The sequence below is a fragment of the Mytilus californianus genome, unplaced genomic scaffold (assembly GCF_021869535.1).
Source record: "Mytilus californianus isolate M0D057914Y unplaced genomic scaffold, xbMytCali1.0.p SCAF_2, whole genome shotgun sequence".
NCBI lineage: Eukaryota > Metazoa > Mollusca > Bivalvia > Mytilida > Mytilidae > Mytilus > Mytilus californianus.
Window position 1 is genome coordinate 100,654,490 of NW_026262668.1, and position 21,432 is coordinate 100,675,921.

The window sequence follows — 21,432 nt, forward strand, 5'->3', positions numbered from 1 at the left end:
TCTAAGCAGACAAAGACACATTCTTTATGTGCCTTTCCCAAGTAAGAAGCCTGTAGTTCAGTGGTGGTCGTTGGTTCATGTCTCATATTTGTTTTTCATAAACTAGTTTGTTATAAATTAGGCCTTTAGTGTTCTCAATGGTATTGCTTCCCATTGTTCATGTCGGGTCCTATTATAGTCAACTATACGGTATGGGTTTTTCTCATTGTTGAAGGCTGTACGGTTTCATACAATTGCTTACATCCACTTGGCCATCATACCGCATCTCCTTATTGTTATAAAGAAAGAGTTTTTGAGTTCATGAAACTGTTTTATCCCCACCACATTTGCACTCGTACCAGGTCAGGTATCTGAACCATATGTTTTTTGTTTTGTTTGCCTTTGTTTGTACGCCTATTTTTTAAGAAGGGGTCGGGTGTTTGTGTATTCTGTTGCACTGTTAAATGAAAATATTGTTATTGATTCATGCTATCTGGTTTTTGTTTGTATTCTTTTAAACTCAGGGCTGGTCATTTTCTGTCATTGTGGGGATGGAAGGAACACAAATCCCCCTCCTCCAACACATTTCAATACTTTTATTCTTTACAAAAAAAATACATGCATACACGTTTTATGGCTATTATAATCATTCAATGAAAACCTTCGAGAAAACATGCAAAAACTGAAAGACATCATACCATTATTCCCTATTATTGTCATTCTTCATGTCCAAAATACAAGCAGAAGATAGTCATGACTCACATGAATAAAACATTTTACATTGAATGAAGTTTGAAGCCAAAAATTATGTCACAAGAGATTGAGATATTACAAAAGAGTAGAAAAAAAAGTGTATTTCGAGTCTAAAACTGGGCTTTATATCACATTCCTAATTCAATATTTCTCCACTTTCAGTCATAATTTGTATGTGTTCCCAATTTGAAGTTCAAAACTTTCATAGCTATAGACAATATGAAATAATATATTTTAAGTAATAGATACTATAAGACCAAGGGTAAAAAATGACATTTTTGGTCAGCAATTTCCTGCTCATCAAACATTTCTAAAGGAGAGAGAGAGAGAGCGAGAGAGAGGGGGGGGGGGGATTGTAAACCGACATGCAGAATAATGAATTTTCAAACAACTGTTTGTCTACTTACAGGCATTGGCTGGGCAACGATTCCTCACATACTGAGATCCTAAAAATGACAGTTTAAGAGATTATAGAAATTTTATTATTAAGATAATCATGTAACTTCTCCTTTGTGATATGTTGATACATTTGATTATTGAGTTTTCTTTCTACTAACATCATAATTTTGGCAAAGTGTATTACCTGGATTGGACTGGACTCCCGCATGTTCCTTTTTTTAATTAACATGCATTTATTTTTTATTTGTTTATTTGTTATCTCCTTGTTTATTACGATAATACTTTATGCATTTTTATTTAATAATAGAATTTTAATTTATATATAATCTTGTAAAGAAGTTGTATTAATTGGTGGCATTCGACCTCCAGAACAGATGTCTTATATCTATTAAGTTACAGATTGGAATGTTAGCATCAAGTCTATTCTATAAAGCAGATAGAAGGACAGATAAATTATCCTGCATTGTGTATTGTTATGTGTATACTACATTTATCACATTATTCTATTTTATTTCCGAAATTTTATATTGTGTACTTTGTTTCACATAAAGATAAAAATAAAAATAGTTTGATTCCAATTAAAGGGCCCATGTTGAGAAAAAAAATACTGTTTAATTATGGATAAAATCAACTTATTTCATGATCTTAAACCACTTCCAGACCAGTCATTAGCACTTGTGTAAAATCATTAATAAAACAGATTATATCAAAAATTAACACACAAATATTCTTAGTGGACTACATATAAACTTATCTGTTCTGTATTGATACTGTTTTCCGAGTTCAAAACATTTAATAATATATAAGTTCCAATTAATTTCAATACCTCTAGGTTTTCTAGAACAAAAAGCCAATTGAACTTGGCACTTCTAAATTGTCTGACAATGTATGCCAACACAATTGAAAGAATATGCTATGGGATTAAAATATAGACGTGTTCCCAAACTAAATACTCATGTAGTATTGATACAGTTCAAAGAATAAAGAACACATATATAAAAAAGTTTTTAAACTTTAACTTTAAAATTTGTGACTCAAAATTATTGTATATTACTTTTCTCATTATGGGCCCTTAAATGGAATTAAAATATTTTTATTTTTAGCTCACCTGGCCCGAAGGGCCAAGTGAGCTTTTCTCATCACTTGGCGTCCGTCGTCCGTCGTCCGTCGTCGGCGTTAACTTTTTACATTTAGAACTTCTTCTAGAGAACCACTGAATGGAATGAAACCAAACATGGCATGAATGTTCCTTATGAGGTGCTGACCAAGTGTTGTTACTTTGTAGCCGATCCATCATCCAAGATGGCCGCCAGCGGGGGACTTAGTTTAACATAGGACCCTATGGGAAATGCATACAAATGACTTCTTTTAGAGAACCACTGAATGGAATAAAACCAAACATGGCATGAATGTTCCTTATGAGGTGCTCACCAAGTGTTGTTACTTTGTAGCCGATCAATCATCCAAGATGGCCGCCAGCGGGGGACTTAGTTTAACATAGGACCCTATGGGAAATACATAAGAAATTTATGTATTACTGAAAAATTATTACACCAGGGTTTTCGATATCACAAACTAGTCAAAAAATTTACTAAATTTTATCATCGGTATAAGGACATCATTCGTAAATATAGCTCAACATGCAGACTTCTTATACGTTCAGGTATTTCACATCCAATTTTTTATGGAAATATTCTTTATAAAGCACAAAAATGTCAGTATTCACCTCTGAAACTAACAAAACCTTTAAATAGACTTATTAAGAAGGGATATAGTTACGATACTGTTGTCAGGTCATTAAAGATTGCATATTTTGGCGTTAATATTGATTCACTTATAGGGTCTTTGCATCGGCACTAAACACATTTATTTAAAAACCAGTTGTTGGCATGACACGGGTTATGTTCTTCTCATATATATTATGATGGTATGATACTAAACCCCTAACGGGAAGGATTGTGCCTGATATTCATATGATGAAGACATAATCTTTCAATCAGTTTAATTGAAGTCTGGAGCTGGCATGTCAGTTAACTGCTAGTAGTCTGTTGTTATTTATGTATTATTGTCATTTTGTTTATTTTCTTTGGTTACATCTTCTGACATCAGACTCGGACTTCTCTTGAACTGAATTTTAATGTGCGTATTGTTATGCGTTTACTTTTCTACATTGGCTAGAGGTATAGGGGGAGGGTTGAGATCTCATAAACATGTTTAACCCCGCCGCATTTTTGCGCCTGTCCCAAGTCAGGAGCCTCTAGCCTTTGTTAGTCTTGTATTATTTTTAATTTTAGTTTCTTGTGTACAATTTGGAGTTTAGTATGGCGTTCATTATCACTGAACTAGTATATATATTTGTTTAGGGGCCAGCTGAAGGACGCCTCCGGGTGCGGGAATTTCTCGCTGCATTGAAGACCTGTTGGTGGCCTTCTGCTGTTGTCTGTTCTGTGGTCGGGTTGTTGTCTCTTTGACACATTCCCCATTTCCATTCTCAATTTTATTTTTATAAACATATTTTATTAAATAACGGGACCATTATTAATTAAAATTTGGCCTCAATCATTATTTGGGTATCTGTTATGATTTTTATCTATCTTTACATGATTTCTAAAACCAAAGTAGAGTCAGGTGAGCGACACAGGCTCTTGAGAGCCTCTAGTTATTTTAATGTGAAACAAAGTTCACAATAATAAATTTCAGAAATAAAAAATAATATGGTGATAAATATATTATACACATAACAATGCACAATACATGATAATTTATCTGTCCTTCTATATGCTTCATACAGTAAAATTGATGCTGACATTCCAATTTGTACCTAAATAGATATAAAACATCTGTTTTAAGGTCGAATGTCATTAATTAATACAACTTCTATTGACAGGCAAGATTATAACTTAAAATGAAAATTATTGATAAAAAAAAGTATAAAGTACAGTTGTAATAAGCAAGAAGATAACATATAAACAATTGAAAATAAGTGCATGTTACAAAAAAAATATGTGAGAGTCCAATCCAGTCCAGTCCAGGCAATACACTTTGCCCATAATTTTACGGTTTTCTTTGTCGTAGGTGCAATTGAAAAAATTTGGTGATAAGCTGTGATATTGGCTTATGAAGCAAAATGTTTTTTATAGTGATGTTATGTCTTTTGATGATAAACAGAAATTAGTGTTTTATTCACAGATATTAATATGATTCGAATCTGTCCCAAAGCCTGTTATCTTATTCTAAATAGAAGTAGAAATGTTCTATACTGTATAAAATAATATACATATAAATATGTTTTATAATAGACGAATTTTCTATAATGTTTTAATGTTATAATAGTCTCTTATAATTCTGTACATAATAAGCTGGTCCTCGACTGACTACTACAAAGTGGCTCTCTATTTTATATCAATATTTTACACTTTTTGCAATGTTGCATTAAATATTATTGAGAGATGAGACTGAAATAAAATACTGAAGTGAACTCAATTGCTTTGTTCTAATGTTTTCATTGACCTCGCGAATGAGTCAAATGATTTGATTTCAAGGGCAAACGATACTGAAAAACACCTTTTTCTCCTCTGGACACAGTTAAATATGCACGCTAGAAATATACAAGGGAAAATATACCTTCATAGAGTTTTCGTAATTTCAGAGGAGAGTACTGGGATAAAACAAATTTATTATCAGGTATAAGATTACAAGAGCGCAATTATTCGTAATGCATTTTCCATAGGGTACTAGTGGTGTTCAGTATTTTATTTCTCGAAGACTACACAAACTAGGAAAAAACTGGTAGCAGTTCCTGTTACTAGAAATGCCAGTGTTGCATAAGAACCAAAAAAATGTATATGGTCATGCGGCAAAAATTGACTTAAAATGCAGTTGAAAAACATCGTCTACTTTTTTCGCTTAATGAAAAAGGCAGATTTTTAATGGCTCAGACGTGCAGAAATGTAAGATATTTTCTATACTATGTTAAATGTGAAATTGATTTTCTGGATTTTTTAAACCTATTTGGATAAGCTTTCGACTAAAAGTAATTCCAATCCTGTTCCATCCAATCAGAAGCCGTACACAATTCTATTCTGAGTACCATCTTGGGGTAAAAATGTAAACAAATAATTGCGCTCTTGTAACCATAAAAGTTCAGATATTACATTATAAAGTTACAGAGAACTTTTAAAACATAACTCTTTACTTTATTTCTTCTTTTTGTGTGGTATATTATCATAAAACACTCTACTAATAGTAGTTTTTTAATCTTTATCAAAGTAAATATCGACATTAACACTTACTGATACCGTTTCCCTTTGAAACTACAAGGAGATTGTTCAGGACAGAGTATGTGTTTGTTGCATTATCAAAATAAAAATGAAACGCATAAGAAAATATATATCGAATTTAACATAATGGTAATAATATAATTTTCTTTACAAAGCCATCAATTACAAAATAAGGTCAAAGAAGATAAGAAGATCATAAGAAGGGTCAATGTCAAATATATATGATTTATTTTTGTAAGACATGCACTTAAATAAGACGATTTGTTTTACTTTATCATGATACTCAGACGTGTTCTACACATATGTTATAGACGTTCATTGATATTGATATTTGTTTACACGCACAACCAGAAATAGATACACTTACCTGGTTCACATCTTTCTTTAAGTGGATTTGATTTGCTAGTATAGGACTCTGTTAAGATATAAATTTTTAAATATTTGTATTAGATACACCTTGAGGGCGTTAGCCGAATGGGTGTATTTAATTTACACCAAGATGTTATTGTCAATGCAGATATAGATATTAATGATTTAGGAGGGGGTCTTTCAGCAATTTGATCATAATGTTATTGAAAAGCATGATAAATGCAGGATAACGACATCTTGGTGTAAATATCCATACAAGCGCAAACTTTGTTGTTATAAATAAGGCCGCTAGTTTTCTCAGTTGAATTGTTTCACATTTTTCATGTCGGGGTCTTTTATAGCCGACTATACGGTATGGATTTTTCTCATTATTGAAGGCCGTACGATTGCCTATAATTACTTACATCCACTTCATTTGAACTTTGATACATCTCCTTATTTTTATAATGACATTGCATATAAAATTGTATATTTTTTTAAATGGAAAGATTTCACATGTTTTTAGAGAACATTATTTCAATAAAATGCAAAATATTTGGTCTCCCTGTCTCTCTTATATGATATAAACTCAGGGTGTCAGAGAAGCATGGGCTCAAATCCCTCTAAAAAAAAATAGACTACCGCAAGAGAGTAGGTTCGCGTAGGATTAAAAGTGGTCCTACTAATTTGGCATGTTTTTAATCTGACCAAAATACTTTTAATATTACATAGACATAGTTGTGATATTACTTGTTAAATAAAAGAGCCTATTTTTTCATAAACCATCATAAATCACGAAGATATAACCCCTACCGGTATTATGCATTAATTATGTTGTAAATGAAAATAACACTTTATTAATTTCCTACATCCGGAGCGTTGTTTTGCAACATTAGTTTGGTCTTAATTTTCATTATTTATAACAATTTTTGGTATTAATTTGATACAACTTTTCACCAGAGAGCAAATGAGTATCATCGGAGTCTATTATTATGTCCTCTTACAACTAAAGTTGTTTTATTAAGCATAACATTAAGTATGTAGATATAAGATGTGGTATAAGAGCCAATGAGACAACTCTCCATCCAAGTCAAAATTTATAAAAGTAAACAATTATAGGTCAAAGTACGGTCTTCAACACGGAACCTTGTCTCACACCGAACAGTAAGCTATAGAGGACCCCAAAAGTTACTAGTGTCAAACCATTCAAACGGAAAAACCAACGGTCTAATCTATATAAAAAACAAGAAACGAGAAACACTTATGAACCACATCAACAAACGACAACTACTGAACGTCAGATTCCTGACTTAGGACAGGTGCAAACAATTGCAGCGGGTTTAAACGTTTTAATGATACCAAACCTTTACCCTTATCTGAAACAATAGTGTAACATCACAACATAGAAAGACACACTATAAAATATCAACTGAAATGGCTTAACTCAATCAAAAGACATATTAACACCAGTGAACATACACTGAACAAATAAACTTCATCTATGATACAATGTAAATACAAAATAAATAAACTAAGGGAAGAATAATTAAAGTAACATGTTATACCGCTGTGAAATGTTAAATAATTTAAGAAAAACAATATGCTTGAACAAAAATATCAGCCAGTTGCAATTACTTTAAACACAGGTAAATGAAAACAATTTTGTTGTTAGGTATAAATGTACAGTTCAAAACGAGAAAGGAAATATTTTTACAAAATAAATAATTTTGATGTTCATTGTACGAAGAAGTGAAAATTTATAGTAAAACCAAACACTTATCAAAGCTGGTATATAGACCAGATATAACCCTGAATAAGTAAACATTAAATAACAAAAAAGCATTACAATTAGTATCAACAGGTCAAATAAACAAGAAAGTACGATTTGAGAGTACTCGCAGTTACTGACAGCTAGTCAAAAGCCAAAAACAATTAATAATAAAAAAATCATGCATCAGAGACTAAAATCAACTAAAACACATCCCAGGGATTTAGTATTTTAACGTCATGGATAGTCAAAGAAGACATGACTTGTGCAATGCCAAAAATAAATGTATCGACAGGCAGTAGGACAGTTAGGAGTTAACCTCTTTATAGATCAAAATTAACCTGGGTGTGTCTTTATACATCCCGTTTGAAAAGAATACAAATTTAGTTATGTTGTAATTTGCTGATGATAAAATCGATATTAGTGCCAATGTAAACTATATTCAAAGATCTAATTACAACATTGGTAAGATAACCTTTACTAATAAGTTTGTTTAAAGGTTCGATGAGTTTATACGGATCACATAGTAATTTCCGCGCTTTAAGTACAATATTACCGTAAAATTTAGGATGTGAAATACCGTTTTTAATCAGTTTTCTACAGGTACAGCCAAATTTACTAATCAAATCTTTGTATCTATGAAAGAATTTAGTAAAAGTTTTACGTAATTTATGGTAGCGAAATCCCTGACTTCATAATTTACCAGTGATGCATTGATTACGTTCGTTAAAATCTATGACATCACAACACACACGGGCATAACGAACGAGTTTGGATATATAAACACCGTATGATGGAGCCAAAGGAACATCGCCGTCTAAAAAAGGAAAATTAACAATAGGGAATGAAAAGTCGTCTCTTTTGTCGTAAATTTTATTATGGAGTTTTCCTTTTGAGATTGAAATGTCCAAATCTAGAAAAGGACAACTACTGCTGTTTATGTAAGATTTAGTTAAAGTAAGTTCTTTTGGGTAAATTTCGGTAGTATATTAAGAGAACTCTGGATTAATTTACGAATAAATATCATCCAGATAACGGAAGGTATTGTTGAATGTATCAACCAAATGTGCCTACTACTTGTCGATACACTTTATCGCCGAAACATGCATATATGTTGTCCAGGAGAAAATTTAAAGCTTCAATCATATCTTCACATTTACAGTAAGTGTTTCTAGCATACTTTCTTTTTTCGATACAGAAAAAGGCTTTAAACGAGTTACAGCAAATAAATTTGTAATGAAATTTTTAAAAGACCATTTAATTAAATTTGAAAACTTTTTCTTGATAAGATTGTGTGGAAGTGTAGTATAGAGAGTAGAAAAATCATAACTGTCAACAGAATTAAAAGGACCACCAAAAGCATGTATTTTATCTAAAACATCTAAAGAATTTTTAACACTCCAAAAATAATTAATACCATTATTTTCATAAGCTTTATTACAAAAGTTAATAACAAGTACTTTGATAGTAGCAAGGGAGGTAGTTAGAATCACTGATAGATTGGTAGTAGAACACTTACTAGATGCGGAGATGAAACGGAATTTAAATGATTTTTTGTGCAATTTAGGTAACCAGTACATAGTAGGGACTTTCAAATGTTCGGAAGAGGCTTTAAGCTGGGTAGTGGCAGTGATATGCTTGTTTACAATTCGACTCTCTGTGGAGCGTACGGACCTGAATGTAGAAGAATTTGTAATTTCGTTTTGGAGAACTTCCGTGTAGTATATGCGTCACACCGCCTCTACATTATTTGCTGCTTTGTCTGCCGGTACGAACACAAACCGCTTTGCGAGTACTTGGAGTTTATTTTTTATTCTAGAAATGGGAATATCATGGACCCTATTACTAATTTCAGAATTGTTTTCAAAATGAGATATACGAATATTAACAGTATTCATAATTTTAAACTGTCTAGAGATTTTTTATCAGATTTTTCACGTTTACACCAATTTTTACAGTAGACAGACAGAGCGTCTTTACTGACCTGACGACACTGTTTCCAATCTATTTTAGATGGAGGACGATATTTTGGTCCTTTCTCAAGAAAAGTTATGACCTCACGGTCTTCGACGATGTTGAGGTCTCCTGTAAGGACACAACCATAGGGAACATATTTAAAACTAGATGTTTCACAGTCTCAAGTGGAAGGAACATTATTTTCTATATTGACATCTGATGTAACTGACGAATAATTAAAAATCAAACTTCTGCTGGTTTTTTTATAAGAATACGAAATAATAGGTGGTTCTATATTATCAAATATGGAGGTATTTGGCTTTGGATGGTAGAGTCATTGAATATACTTAGTGCATGTCAGAAGCCTGTAATTCAGTGGTTGTCGTTTGTTGCTGTATATCAATTTATTTTTTCATTTTTTTTTGTATATGAAATAAGCTGTTAGTTTTCTCGTTTGAATTGTTTTACATTTGTCATTTCGGGGCATTTATAGCTTGCGTTGTGGTATGAGTTTTGCTCATTGTCGAAGGCCGTACGGTGACCTATTAAAGTTGCTATTTTTTAAGTCATTTTGACTCTGGTGGAGAGTTGTCTCATTTGAATTCATATCACATCTTTTTATTTTTATATCAATCCTTTTAAAAGATATCCATTGAAGAACCAAAACGCGGCCTTTTTTATATTTAATAATATTGTTAAATTCAAGGCCATAATTAGGCAAAAGTGAACCTGGTCTAAACTTTTTCTGCGCTTATTTTAGACGAAGTGTATATATATATATAGGTACCTGAAGATCTGTGGGAGCAGTGAAAGCGCTAGTAAATGTGATGATTTGAATATATATATAAAGTGTGTGTGAGTGTGCTTGCGTGCACAATAATTCCTTTACTAAATTGTCCTATTAGGATATCCCTTTTCATATAACATTGGAATGATAAGATATCAGATTACGTAGCACCTTTAAGATGCACCTCTTTCAACAATATTGCATTTACTAATATCCCATAAAATATCACAAAACCCGCTCCATATTCTGTGACAATACAAGTTTAAAGAGAAATACGCTTTACGTAATAGTATCCTTTTTAATGGTTTTTCCCTTGACGACCTTGATTTGTTTGCCTTTTTAAACATACAATACCTACGTCATATATAGATGAATTAACTTATATGTCTCTGCTGAAGAGTTGTCGCATTGGAAATCATACCACATCTTCTTATTTTTATAACACATGACTATCAAGGTAAAATATATAAATAATCTTGTTATCTTCCATGTGGATAAAACTCACAAATTTTTAGTTTTATCTACATCTACTTTCAATTCTCGAGCTTTCACATTATTTATGAAAAATAATAAATATTTTTGTATACACTATAGCGACTAAGTTATCAAAACCGTATCGGAATATCGAATAAATGTTGTTTGTTAAATTATAGATTAAGAAAAATCTGCCGATAGATCATTTATTTACTTTTTCCAAAAACATCTTACCTAAATTAACCAGATACTTTTACAAATAGACGTGTTATCATCTGTCAGCAAAAATTACAGGTTTTATCAATTAACCAAAAATGTAATACAGAAAGCAGTGAAAAGGTATCAATTTCATGGCAACAAAATGTAAGCAATAGAATATATTTACTCCTATGTGCAAAAGTAGTTGACTGGATTTGTAAGAATTTGTGAATATACTTATATTTAGTGAAAACAAGACGAATACATCAGTATTCGTTCAAGATAAAACGATTTAACTTTCATTCTGGTTAGAGGCTTATACTTTATAAAAATAAGAAGATGTGGTATGACTGCCAATGAAACAACTCTCAACCAGAGACCAAAACGACGTAGAAGTAAGCAACTATAGGTCAAAGAACGTCTTTCAACAATGAGCAAAACCCATACCGCATAGTAAGCTATAAAAGGTCCCGAAATGACCATTGTAAAACAATTCAAACGAGAAAACTAACGGTCTGATTTATGTACAAAATAATGAACGAAAAACAAATATGATACACAGCAACACACGACATCCACTGAATTACAGCCTCCTGAATTGAGACAAGCACATACCGTCGCAGAATGTGGCGGGTGTTAAACTTGTTTGTGGGCGCCCAACCCTCCCCTTAACCAAGGACAGTGGTATAACAGCACAACATAAAAATAAACTATGAAAATCAGTTGAAAAGGGCTTTACTCATCAATACGGTATAAAGCACAAAAACACTAAAGAATCATTCAGTTCACATCCATGGTGTTAAGACGTCGTGCATTCTTATATGTTATTGAGTTTGTTAGCATATGGTGTTTTTAAAAGACGCCGTGCATTTTTATATGTTATTTAGTTTGTTAGAATTAATCCATTGTTTACAGAATGATAAACCAATAGATAATAGATATTCGTTAGACAACATACCTTCCTTTTTATAGAAAAGACAATATTCTGACTGTTTATGCATGTTTACTGACTGTTTGCCATTTTGTGCTGTCGTTTAAAAAAAACACACACACATAAATTAGTTTAAATAAATGTTTGTATACATGAAAACGTCTTACGATTAAACCAGACATCTTATATCCCAAAGAGGATGGAAAACGGTAAGTTGATATAGTAACACATACTATGGAAAAAATGACTGAAGTTAAAACATTATAAAGCACGTTGGTTAATGATATATTAAAGATATTTCTAATCATATAGTTAGTTTTTCCATGTATCAGAATTCTGAAGCATTCATCCATTGTTTATTGAAAACAACAATAGATAATAGAAGTGAAAACTTAAAACTTTCAATTTTGTTTGTTTGTAAGTATTGGAAAGTGTGTCTCGAACAATTGCAAAGTTCTGACTTAAATTGTCAAGGTAACAAACTTAAATATAGAATTATATCAAATAAAAATATTTGTATATCTGTATAAATTGAAATTTAAATGATTTAACTATTTTGCTGAAGTCATGGTTGTGTTAACTTGACCAGCCAATAACAAAGTTATTGTAACAGTAAAGTCCTTTAAACATTAAACCTGTTTTTCAGTATGACAGTGACTGGTCCGGCTTATACATCTATTTAAGTTCAGAAAAAAAATTACTATACCCTTTTAGTGATCTGAAGTCTGCATAGCCAAAATTTGAAAAAAAAAATCATTCACTTTGATTATTGTTACACATACCTAAAGATATTCTCTGTCCACTGTCATTTTCTGTTGACTTACGAATGACCACACCAATTAATATGATTAAAACAACCACAATAACAGCAGCCTGTATGTTAACAAATTGTCTATTACAAAAAGGTTCTAGAGTACAAAATATTTGAATATAAAAGCAAAAAAGAAAGTTTTATAATTGATACTAGATATAATGATACTCGTTTATTTCATTATTAAAATAAATAATTATTTTAGATGATTGCAGTTACTGTTCACAGTTTAATTAAATTTGAATGAAGTTGGACCTTCGCATGACACAATCTCTGTACTTTCTATGGGTGGTCTTTTTCAGACGGACGGATATAGATAGATGCACGGATGAACACCACAAATCTTACTCTGGGTACAGCAAAAACCTGTGCACCTTGAAAAATGTAAAAGCATGGCTGGACCCAGTTTTATAAATTTATATGTATTTTTTGTTTCAAAATATTTAAAACTTTACTAAAATTTGCTATGCATTTTATCGTTTCTACAAAAGGTAAAAATAAACTGAGTTGGGAAAGATTTTTTAGAAGCTCCCGTCATATAATAAATGTAGTGAACTATATTTCTATATGTTTTTGATACATTCATTTCCGTTTTATTAATATAGAATCATCATATGGTCACCGAATTCGTTTTTAGTCTATTGAATTACAGACGCCTAACTTGGGAAAGGTACATATAGAATATGGCGGGGTTAAATATGTTTGTGAGCGCCCAATCCTGCCCTAGCCTGTGACAGTGGTGTAACAGCACAACACAAGAAGAAACTGTAACAAGAGTCCATACGCTGAAATGTCTCGCCTGTTTTATTAATCATTGAATTTACGTTGAAAGTCCGTAATATGAAGGTTTTACTACAAGTATCACATAAACCTAACATTATCAATTATCTATGAAATGTGGTCACGGTCAGATGAACCTTGCCAGACAGACATGTACACCTTACAATCATCCCATACACCAAAATATAGTGATCCTGTCACTTACAGTACTTAAGAAATAGATCAAATCACAAAATTTTAACATTGACTAAAGAACCATATAAATAAGGACAATGTCATATCAACCATGCCAGACATACAGGAACACCATACAATCATTCCATACACCAAATATAATAAACTATTGTTTATAGTATCTCATAAACTGACAAAACCACGAAAACTTAACATTGACCAATAAACCACGAAAATGAGGTCAAGGTCATATGAAACCTCCCAGACAAACATGTACACCTTACAATCATGCATACACAAAATGTAGTGGTCCAATTGCTTTTAGTATCTGAGAAATAGACCAAACCACAAAATCTTAACATTGTCCAATGAACTATGAAAATAAGGTCAAGGTTTGACGAAACCTGACAGTCGGACAATAACACCAAATATATAGTTGATTTAGTGTTTATAATATCTAAGATAGGGTCATTTTAAGCGGTGGAGGAAGCCGGAGTGCCAGAAAAGAACCACCGACCTTCGGCAGGAAAACTGACAACCCTCGTGTGCTGTACAATGAAAATAAAATGTGTAATACTGACTTCGACCTCTTTCACAGATTTTGATAAAATTTTGCATACAACTTTGACTCGTGGAACTTTAACTGAAGATTGAAATAATAATGAATTTGTCTCATAAAGTCTTTTTATTTTCTGAAATATTATTGATTGAATTGTTTCAAAATAGATGAACATTTGTATATAAAGAAAGCACATGAAATTGGCGAAATAATTTCAAATTTTATATTCAAATCCATCCTTTTTTTTCTTAAAAAAATATATATGTTGTTGATTATACATAAATTTCCGTTTCAATGATATGAAATAATCAGCGTCTTCGTTATTGGTGTATAATGAACGTGGTCCAATCTGTTACATAGTTAATAGTGAAAAACGTCAAAAATCGACGTTTTACGTCCTATAGATGACGTTCCGCTTATTTTGAGGTTCTTTGGTATTTTTTCAACTAGAACGAAACTTTGAATGATGAATACCGTAAATTTACGAAACCCTGTTATTTATATAGAAATGTTGTGTTTAACATTGACTATGCGAAAATAGTAGCCAGGGTGAGACACAATAGTGCACGACCCGAAGGGGAGTGCACTATTGTCTCTCACCCTGGCTACTATTTTCCATAGTCAATGTTAAACACAAAATTAATATCATTATTATACTGACTGTTTTTTATTTCAAATAGTGCTATAGTAATTGTGTATTTCTATGTAAAAAAAATGCTTTAAAGTATGAAAAGAAGCCCTTTATGTAACTCTGTCTATATATATGCTGTCTTAAAAAAAGTTGATTTGTCTACTTAACTGTTAGAAAGAGTTACAAATAAATAGATTCAAAAGTATGTGTTTTGAGGTGAAATGATTGATTTTAACTCTTTCTGAATATAAATCATTATTGACTAGTTAAACAAGTAGAATTCTGCTTAAGCTGGTGCTAGAGGTTGTCTTAAACTTGTTACGAGGTACCTATATTTTGCTCAATTTTGAAGGCATGAACTCATGTTGACTTCAAGATGAAAAAGTACCTAAAAGACATCGTGTCATAACTTTGATTGCCCGGTATTATTTTGGATATTGTCTAAACAAGGTTTACTCCATACCCCTTCCATTTCATTCTCATTAACATTTTCCATAGTACTTAAGTAATAACTTACAAAAAAACAGTGATGTGATCATAACTATTTATCTGTAACAAATGACTTATAAAATATTCAAACAATTTTGGCTTCAACGGCAGTAACCAGAAGTAAACAAAGAACAAAACGTTCTAATAGAAACTACAGTATTTTAAAGTCTCTTAAAATGTCAGAAAAATTAAAAATGATATCTACTTTTTTCCCCTTATTGTTCAATTGTTATAGTTGATTAATTGTCAGGCTAATAAATCCAACCCACTTGTCTGTCAAAGCAACTAAGCTCCGCCTTTGCACGTGAAATTGAAAATGATTGACGTGAAAATCAATAGTCTGTTGCAACAGCACTTGGTATACTATTTTCGCATAGTGCAGTTAACGCTATATATTTCTTTCAAAAACTCTGCAAAAACTATGCAAAAATAGAGCAATTTTACTATAGAAGGACATTCTTACAGGAAGTATAATAATGTTGTATATCATTAAAACGAAAATTAATGTTTCAACATATATATTTTTTAAGAAAAATTAATGGATTTGAAATTGGAGATTTGATGATTTTAAGATAACTTTATGAACATTTTTCGCCGATTTTATGTGCTTTTCTATGCTCACCTATTTTGAAATAATTCAGTCAGTAATAATTCAGAAAATAAAAGAGATAAGTGCATTTTTTTTTCGATTTTCATTTATAGGTCCATGTTGAATGCAAAATTTTACCAAAATCTGTAACATAACACATTTACTGTAACTTGAACAGAAATGGTTTTACTGAACCTTAATTTTTACATTTTTACATTTCAAATTTACAGCAGTTTTATACTTACAATAAAAAACTTTTTTTTACTTTTTGATATCAGCGTCCACTGTGAATAAAAATAAAATATTATTATTTAAATCAGGCGAGAATATATTTTGATTTTATCGTTTGCATGTAAGGAATATGTGTATATTTTACATTCTCATGGTAATCAGAGAAAAATATGTAAATTGGGAACACATTTATATAGCAGACATTAACCAAATACGTTTTTTTTTAACTTTAAAGAAATATTCAAATAATTAATGGCTACCACAAAATCTTGGTTTTCTATTTAAAATATTGTTTCTTATTGTACATCGTAGTTACTTTTTGCAATTATGTTTAGCTAATTCCCCTTGCAGTCACATTTCCATAATTCCATCTCATATCTAAGAAGAAACACTCTTCAATACATATGCACACACACAGTTATTGTTGAAAGTGTGTTCGACCATTTGCTTGAAACAGGATATTAGGTCTTTATTTATTTGTAATGTTGGTAACTGTCAGTCTGGTTCTTTATTAACGTCTCCTCGGAGACGTTATTAAGAATTTCAAACGATGGACAATCTGCGGGCTGAATGCTTCTTACTACCTGATTGGAAGATAGTACTGAGACGTGAATAATTAAAGTTCGTTGATTGGTTGGGACAATCCAAACCTAGTAAATGTCTTTCAATCCCGTAGAGTATCGGATTTGTACTCTCTATTTTAGCAATTAGATTTTGCCTAGTCACAAATCATGCATGTCGATACACAGGTAAACTTCATCTATAAATAGCCGAATCTCCTGATCAATGTGTTGTCAACACGCACATGATTGTTTCACATTCAATCCATGAATCCAGTCATTCACTGTTACGTACATTTTATACATGAAAACTGAGACTACTATAACTAATACAACACTACATTAGCAAAGCATTTTACGAAAATTCAAATATGACGGACATGAACCAACGGCAACCACTGAATTACAGGCTCCTGACTTGAGACAGGCACATTAACACGGCCGTCACTCGGCTAACCGAGAGATTGGTCGGTTAATCTATATTGAGTATGCGGCTATATCGGCGGTTGGTCTGTTAATTGGGTTGACTAAAGTCTGTTAATCAGGTGTTATCGAGAAAATACTTGCAAGTCCAGTATGTTTCATTGTATAACTTTTTAAATATATTTTTTATCATAAAAATTATTCATGTCTGACAAAACAATTCAATGTACTGAATCCAGTGGTGTAATTATTTTTTTTCTAGCTTCGATAAACAATCAATAAAATGAAAAGGCGGGTTACTCATCAATAAATTTATACACATTTTACACACACAAAATGTACACAAAATGACAACTTGGCTGAATTTACTTGCATGCAATATTTTGAACATCGAAAAAAGACAGGCATTATGTTTGTTAACCATATTAATATCATTGCGTGAAAAATCTACACGAAAATCTGTATTTTGGTGATATTAATCAATTTTTATTAAAAACCTGGTCTGTTAATGGGTCGGATGTATAAAACCCGGTCTGTTAAGAGTTATGAATGGCAATGAAAATATAATTTGATTGCTTTATGGGGAGTTATCGGATCAAATGGGTAGGCTCAATACAAGTGGCTAAAATATACGGAAACAACACATGAACAATGAAACATAAATTTAGACAATGGAAATTGGAAATTGATAAAAATGGTTTCAAAAAGTGTAATACTAAAGTAATATTAATTTCATTCAAGAATGGTCGCATATATCATGTGAATCAGTTTCGTTGTTATGAATGACACCAATTTGTCATCTACATTGGTAACCAGTATATACATCATTTTTATAGTTCGTTCTTATGTTGTACTGTTATACCACTGTCCCAGGTTAGGGGAGGGTTGGGATCCCGCTAACATGTTTAACCCCGCCACATTATGTATGTATGTGCCTGTCCCAAGTCAGGAGCCTGTAAATCAGTGGTTGCCGTTTGTTTATGTGTTAAATATTTGTTTTTCGTTCATTTTTTTTTTTTAATAAGTCCGTTAGTTTTCTCGTTTGAATTGTTTTACATTGTCATTTCGGGGCCTTTTATAGCTGACTATGCGGTATGGGATTTGCTCATTGTTGAAGGCCGTACGGTGACCTATAGTTGTTAATTTCTGTGTCATTTTGGTCTCTTGTGGAGAGTTGTCTCATTGGCAACCATACCACATCTGCTTTTTTATATCAGAGATAAACGTCGTAATGTAACTAAACATCAGTAAGTAAAATATATTGGGATGCTAAAATATAAAGAATAGAGAAAGAATAATGAGAAAAATAAATAAAATGTAGAGAAAAGTGACATAACAATTTAAAGAATACAGAAATAAACAACACTCCCAATCCGGACCCTCATGGTATACACGAGAATCTGGATGGAGACGCAGAATATAGAATAATAGATAAGGACAATAGAGAGTGATGCATTGCTAAAAAAGAGAGAAAAATAACAATTGTTTAAGACATGAAACACCCCTTTTTACTATTTAAACCCTATAAGATGATTGTTAAAACAATTTTGGCATTTATTCCACATCTCCTAATTTTTAAATTAATAGTATAGACAACGATATCTATATAGATGCTTTGCAATTTTTTTACTGTATATCACTTTATGTTATTTTAGACTGGAGTCCGATAAACCTTTGGCCTCCTGTCAACCGCTGAATCTGATAGCTCAGTAAATATTTTAAAGTGCAAACAAAACAAAATTTCAGGGGGAGGGGGTGGTTGAAACAGTAACGGATTGTGATGTACTCAAATTGGTGACAAATGCTAGAATTTTACAAGCGCACAACTGCAGTTCTCCTCTGCACTTATGTAGAAAGGAACTAAACGGAATAAAATGGATTAAAACTTAAGATAATCAAATGTAGCTGCATTCGCTTCTTTCCATTTACTTCTTTAGAATGTTTTGTAAACAACATATGATTAAGTAATAGAACAAAAGAACCAATTGGATAATGCTGACGAATTAGGGTTTAACGTCCAGTGGCAAATATCATGTCCATATGAGAACGACAACATGTTATATGTACCCGGTGTTGTATAAGACAGACACTTTCAGTCGGATTTTTGAACGTGCTTCTTTGAACAGACACAAAAATCAAGGCTGATTGAAAACGTTAATAATAAATTCATGCATATTCCAGCCGCCAATCCATATCACGCTATATTGCAGTGACACACCTTTCAATAAAATGCAAAGAAAGTCAAAATAAAAATGCTCTTACACAAGGATACTGTTGCACCGTATTGTCATTTTTTTTACTCAAGTACATCTCATTCTTAACTTTTTTAATGGGAAATTATAAAGGTAGCAAAACTATTGTCGTGGCTGAATAACTCTTAACTGACATAATTTTAATTGTCCAACCCATTAACACACTTTATTCCCCTAATAGTCACTAAAACGTGGTATTACTCACGTTATATTACAATTATGAAATATTTACTAATGTCAATTTATTTTTTAGAACCAAAGTACTATTTTGTGTCCTTTAAATGATATCTAAAATTGTTTGTTTCGCCTTTTATTAAAACAATTGCTATGCGTATAAGCATAAATACCACATACTTGCGCGACGCCTTTTAGTTTTACTGAAGTTTGCGCAGACTATGAAATGTTTTTACAGGTGGAAAATGTTCTATGACAGATATCATTTTGTCAGACACTTTTCTTTTTTTTATTTGGTTCTTATAATATGCCAAAAATCTGTATATTTAACAGAGTTGAACATTTAAATTGTGCGTTTTACTCTTAACAGACCTATAACCGACCCGATTAACCGACCAACCGCCCATATAGCCGCATACTCAATATAGATTAACCGACCAATCTCTCGGTTAGCCGAGTAACGGCCGTGATTAAGAATGTGACAATATTAAATATTTTTAGGCGCTCATCACCACCACTAGCATGGGACATTGGTGTAACGACATAACATAAAAACAAACTTAAAACATAATTTGAAAATAGGTCATTTCGGTTAAATCAGGCTGACTGTACATGAAATATTTGCCGTTGACAAGCAGTTGTGAATCGAAGTTGAATTTACAGAAAGGTGACATCAACATATGCTATCATATTTAACATTCTTGTTTAGATCTGACATTGCTACGTATTTATACATTCCACATTATTTTTGGCTTCTCAGAATTTTCACATGGTAAACTGTCAGCAGTTACCCAACGAAAAATGTTATAGGGAACCTATTTATAAAGCATCATGCCGACAATGATTTAACATGTTTTGTCACCCGACATTGAACAAGCACATTTATATTTGCTGTGGCTAAAAAAACTAAAGCATATCACAACTCTTTTCATCTGAGTGGCTCAATTATTTGGGTTACAAAAAGCATAGCGATATAACTAAAACATGCGACACTTTAACAATAGACAATATTAAAATTTTCAAAAACTTTATGGCTCTGTATTGACAAAATTCATTGTCTGGGTTTTTGAAAGAGGGCACATATTTCTGGTGTTGAAAAAATTTTATCGTAATTTACACTAATGTGGTTCTATTTATGTTAACATAGAGATAATTTGTTAGATAATTTGATTATTTAGTCATGTAATTTGGAAGCTTCTTCGTTCTGATTTACATGCACTTGCGGTTGATGCTTCTTTTGGAGTTTTTGTAGTCTTTGCATCAGGGACGTAGTCATCCTCAGATTCAATATCTGATGCAGTATATTCACCAAGTAAAAGATCAAGATTGAGATCACTATCATCACGGTAGGTATAGTGTCCGGCTAGAATCGTGGTTTTTCGAGTGATTTGATCGGGTTTCTTCGAGTGTGACCACTTTTTTTCGAGTGAATATGATCAAAAATGTAAACAAACAGACTTTCTTTCTGACAAGACGTGACATAGAAGCTTTAGTTTATTATACAAGGATATACAAGGTGTGTTAGTATTTGAGATAAAAAGATATTATCAATCCGACATTATTTTTCGTTAAAAAAAGTTGAATTTAGCCTTACAATGCTTTTACTCCAAAAAAAAACAGAATAAAGCCATTTTAATACACATTCCAATGCAAATGTCGATGGAAATGCATACATGGAATCCATATACCCTTAGATATACAGACACTTACAAAAAAATCTTGTTGTTGCATTGAAAACGACATTTTGAGACTAAATTCATTTCTATGTGTTCGGGTTTTTTCGAGAGCAGTCCGGGCTTTTTCGAGTGCGTCCGTATTTTATCGAGTGATTATACAAATTTCCTATAGCTTAGAATATTATGTGTCAGCGTATTTACGTTTAAAAA

At 31.9% G+C, this 21,432-nt stretch overlaps 1 protein-coding gene across 2 annotated transcripts in view; it reads right to left on the minus strand.

Moving 5' to 3' along the window:
- Positions 1-21,432, minus strand: part of LOC127730577 (uncharacterized) — a 142,781-nt gene that overhangs the window by 73,828 nt on the left and 47,521 nt on the right. The window contains exons 3-7 of one of the 2 annotated variants that reach the window (XM_052239030.1): positions 16,152-16,190; positions 12,656-12,746; positions 11,901-11,969; positions 5,779-5,826; positions 1,140-1,178 (exon numbers count right to left, since the gene is read on the minus strand). In XM_052239030.1, the coding sequence (XP_052094990.1) occupies positions 1,140-1,178; positions 5,779-5,826; positions 11,901-11,969; positions 12,656-12,746; positions 16,152-16,190 (286 nt within the window). The remainder of the gene's footprint in view (positions 1-1,139; positions 1,179-5,778; positions 5,827-11,900; positions 11,970-12,655; positions 12,747-16,151; positions 16,191-21,432) is intronic. The other variant, XM_052239031.1, reaches the window with a different exon arrangement.